General features: G+C 38.9%; 1 protein-coding gene across 5 annotated transcripts in view; it reads left to right on the top strand.

Moving 5' to 3' along the window:
• LOC144964370 (G-protein coupled receptor 54-like) overlaps positions 1–5000 on the top strand; it is a 172846-nt gene that overhangs the window by 153066 nt on the left and 14780 nt on the right. For all 5 annotated transcript variants that reach the window (XM_078898537.1, XM_078898536.1, XM_078898539.1 and 2 more), the window contains exon 6: positions 1068–1215. In XM_078898537.1, coding sequence (XP_078754663.1) covers positions 1068–1215 — 148 coding nt within the window. The remainder of the gene's footprint in view (positions 1–1067; positions 1216–5000) is intronic.

Genomic DNA, 5000 nt, shown 5'->3' with positions numbered 1-5000 from the left:
TCATGTGATCAAGTCAATAATATCAGTATGAATGCCACGATTTGCTGAAAAATGCCAATCTGCTGACAGTTCCTAGCAAACCCCCCCCCCCCCCCCCTCCTCGCCCAGGAATTTCTGTACTTTTTTTTTCCACGCAGCCACATTCCAAAACACACACACATGTATAGATAGTTCGAAGTTGACGTCATGTATAGATAGTTCGAAGTTGACGTCACTCAGGTCTTTGTTATTGTTTTTTGCCATCCGCGTTTATGAGTAATTCTCATTAAGCTGTATTAACCTGACTATAAACGATCATGGTTGCACACAGTTTTGTGTGTTGGTCCGATATACTTCCAATGTTGTGAACTTCTTAGCCAAGCGCATACTAACTATACACCACACACAACACACTCACACATACACACACACACACACACACACACACAAACATACACGCAATGAGAAGACACTACTACATAACAACACGGATCATCGCTAAATCAACAACATAACGGAAGTAAGGACTCTACTGGACAGATAGAGTTGAGGGTGTGGCCATAAGTTAAACCTGGGTACTATCCACCTGAAACCATCACATTGAAAGCATCAAAGGGGCAATAATAATACTTGATGTCATTAATAGATGAAAACTGTTGAAAACTTAGTGTAGGTCTGAAATCCTTAAAGTAATTAAGTGAATACATTATTTCAAATGCAACGATTTGCTTAAAAACGGCAAACTGACAACTTTTTACAGTGTAGAAATTGGTTGATTTTGAGAGTGATAGTGTCGTCGGTAAATTTTTTTATGATATCTGTTTGACTTAACGAACTTTCAAACTGACTTTAAATTATAAAAGGAAATCAAGTTATCTGTTTATCTATCTGTAAAAATTACATTTCTAATTTTCAAATCTTTCAGTAGAGTTGTGCGCCGTATCAATTTTTTTTTGACTCAAATAAGCACAATGTTCTCCACAAGGCTATATTTTTTAAAGAAAGGATGATATAGTATATGAAACTTGTTGCTTGTGGCAATACAAGAAATTAAAAACGACATGTTTTGTGATTTTTTTCCCCCTCAGGTCGGCCACCAACTGTTATATCATCAACGTGGCCCTAGCTGATCTCGCCTTTCTCCTTCTCGTCGTCCCCTTCACGGCAGCGAATTACGTGTCTCCTGAATGGATCTTCGGAGAGACCATGTGTAAACTCAACAATTATGTCATCTACGTGAGTACTCTATCCCGTCTCACAATGTGTGTGCATGTAACAAGAAATGAAGTGAGTAGGAAATTGCCAGAACCAGAAGACAGCAAAGAATAAAAACTTCCCGGCGGCGGTGGGGGCTCGAACCCGCGACCTTATTGGTACGACAACTCCACCTGGCCGGAGAGATCGTGACTCTACCGTTTAGCTGACCACGACCCGGATAGACTAGAATTTAAGCGACCTTTTTTTTAAATGGGGTCGTGGATATCTCATACGGTAAAGTCACGATCTCCCCGGCCAGTAAGGTCGAGGGTTCGAGCCGCGAATTTTTTATTCTCTGTTGTCTTCTGGCACTTTCCTACTCACTTCATTTCTTGTTATTATCAACATAAGTGCCTGTTCCACTCACTTTTCTGAATGTGTGCATGTCTGACCTGCACTGCTGACAAAGCAAAACAAATAAGTCTCAGGTTTGACGATTTTGGACAATTTTGGGGTCATCCTCATCAATTAACCAGTTAACTGTTGTACTCTGGCGAGAGAGAAAAAATGAGCTTTTATATAGCGCAATATTCACTAAACTTTCTCAAAGCGCTTTATAAGGGGTCCCTGACTAACAGCAACATTTAACGGGTCATGACGCCTATTAAGCGATATGATGACAATGTTTTCGGACAGAAACAACACTGTTAACGGCCAGGTACTCATTTTTACCTGAGTATGATGAGATAATATGAGTAAAAAAACTTTTCCAAGGACTTAACTATGCACCGAGCGAGGCTCGAACCCAGGACCTTCCAATCCCAAAGCGAGTGTCACACCACTAGACCTGGTGCATAGCCGCACCAGACACGGGGGAAAGACACATATTTAAACATTTGGCCAGAATACTCGTCCTCCAAATATCGATCGATTTAAATGACTTTCATCTTGGCATATACTCTCCAAAAAGAACTTTGCAAAGTCCCAGGCTTCAGAGTTTTTGCCTAGGTCAGGGTCATTCAAATCAATCGATATTTGAAGGACGAATTTTCTGGCCAAATTTGTGAATGCGTGAATTTATTTTTTTCAGATTACGTCAGTTAACTGGTTAAAATCATGTTTATGTTAACAGTTATCGTTTCTGTTTTGTTTGTTTGTTTTTTTGTTTTAAGGGTTTTACGGCACTTGCAACACATTAAGGTCATATCAGCGCCAGTAAAAAGGAAGAAAATGAGATAGTAGAAAGTTCTAGAATTACAATTAAAGCACAAAAGAAAAGGTAAGACAAAGGGGAATTGGTTCAAATAGGGAACAGATGTAGATTCCAAGAGCACACCATCAAAGAACGGTTTGAGATCACCTAAAAGTCTCATCCAGACACAAGCACAGGTCCCAACTAAGAGGGATACACTCAAATGTTTTCAAATCATATATAAAATAAACAAAACATAATACAGTACATAACAGAAAGATGATTTACAAGGAAAAAAAATATAATCTCCCAAAACTAACTATACATTTGACTCTTTCCCTCTCAGCAAGGGCCAGGACAAAACCAAGTAATCTCATTCCAAGACAAAGACAGAAAGCATGTTGGAAAATAGATATAAGGGGATAGAAGACATAGTATGTACCCCGCTGCCCACTATGGGAGGTCAGGATCCCCACCCAGTAACAGTTATCAAATCAAAATAGAAAAATTGCTTTGCCAGCCAGTGTACGTCAGTGTCAATGTTGTCACTCTAAGATCGAAGAAATAAATAATAATGTAAAATTGAATGTAAGCTTCAATTTAATAAACCACAAAGATAATGTGGACGTTTCGTGTTTCCCCTTTATCAACAAAATAGGATGAATGAAACACTGCAGACGAATGAAATGTTGTTAAGATAAATGCTTCACCTTGCCAGTATCACATTATCTGATTCGTCTGTGGTGTTTCATTCATCCTGTTTTGTTGATAAAGGGGAAACCCGAAACGTCAGCATTATCTGTTTTCGTTTATTAAATTGAAGTTTAGATTCAATTCAATTTCATATTGTTATTCATTTCAATGTACGACAGAAATATCATCACATTGTAAATTCAGATAAAAGTTTGGAGTGGGCAATTATTTCAATAATGATGAGAAATGTAGGATATAGCGGTCTAGTTAGTATATGACACTCGCTTTTGGATCGGAATGTCCTGGGTTCGAGCCTCGCTCGGCGCATAGTTGAGTCCTTGGAGAAGGCTCTTTACTCAAATTCTCTCACAGGACTCAGGTTAAAATGAGTACCTTGCCGTTAACATCGTTTTCTCTGTCGGAAAAAATAATTGTATTATCGCCTAACAGACGTTGTGTCTCGTTCTACATGTTACGTGTTGCTGTTGGTCAGGGACTTATTGTAAAGCGCTTTGACCACGTTTAGTGGATGTGGCGCTATATAAAAGCTCAAAGCTCAAGAAAACATAGAATTATGGCTGAATGGCTCAGTGGCTAACGCGACTGGAAGACAACGCTATTACCAACCAGTTACTCATTTTACGCCTGAGTATGGTGAGAGAATATGAATAAAGAGCCTTTTCCCATGAATCAACTATGCACCGCTCAGAGCGGTACACGAACCCAGAACCGTCTAATCCGAAGGCGAGTATCATACCACTAGACCACATAGCCGCATAGATCGATGTTCTATGGACGCAATGTTGAAATATTATTTTAATGCGAACCTTCAGCATAACACAATTGTAAAAAAAATAATATTTTCTGTAAACTGATCAAGTCTAAACTCAGCTAAATCTAATCTGGCGATATTACTTGACTCAAAACATCACTAAAATTCCGCTTATAAAGGGATTTGGCATTTAAAACGCCCAACTGTCAACTCTAGAACAGAGAGACAGATAAATGAGATCATAATTTTTATCTCATGTTTTAAAGGATTAGTTTTATCTTTTTATTTTTTTCATCCATGAGCGAAGGAAACGATCTTGATAAAAATATCCTTTTCTTCTCCCCTCGGAGATTCTAGCGACATCAATTGGACGGAATATCACCACCCAGACATTGTTAGGGATTTGTTTTTGTTTTTTGTTTTTTTTTTTTTTTTTTTGTTATTGTTTTGGGGGGAGGGGAGGATGTGGAAGGAATAGAAATTATTTTAGCCTTTTTTTTAGCTTTTTTTATATAGCGCAATATCCACTAAACGTGCTCAAAGCGCTTTACAAGGGGTCCCTGACCAACAGCAACACATAACATATAGAACGGAACATGACGCCTGTTAGGCAATATTACATTTTATTCCGACATTGGAGATACCAGTGACATCAATTGAACGGAATATCAGCACCCAGACATGGCTAGGGATTTTTTGTTTTATTTATTTTATTTTTTTTTTTGGTACGGCTATGTGGTCTAGTGGTCTGACACTCGCTTTCGGATCGGAAGGTCCTGGGTGCGAGCCCACTCTGAGCGGCGCATCGTTGAGTCGTCCTTGGAGAAGGCTCTTTACTCACATTCTCTCGCCGTTCTCAGATGTAAAATGAGTACCTGGCCGTTAACATCGTTGTCTCTGTCCGAAAAAAAATTTGTAATATCGCCTAAAAGGCGTCATGTCCCGTTCTACACGTTAAATGTTGCTTTTGGCCAGGGAGCCCTTGTAAGCGATGTGAGCACGTGTAGTGGATATTGCGCTATATAAAAGCTCAATTAATTTTTATTTCGGGGGGGTTTAATCTATTTTTAGCTTTTTTAAAGATTTTTTTTTATATAGCGCAATATCCACTAAACGTACTCAAAGTGCTTTACAAGGGGTCTCTGACCAACAGCAACACGTAACACA

This window comes from Berghia stephanieae, chromosome 2 (assembly GCF_034508935.2).
Source record: "Berghia stephanieae isolate SIO BIC M18660-M18661 chromosome 2, UCSD_Bste_1.3, whole genome shotgun sequence".
NCBI lineage: Eukaryota > Metazoa > Mollusca > Gastropoda > Nudibranchia > Aeolidiidae > Berghia > Berghia stephanieae.
The sequence above is the reverse complement of the archived record's forward strand: the minus strand, read 5'-3'. Positions and strand labels throughout refer to the sequence as shown.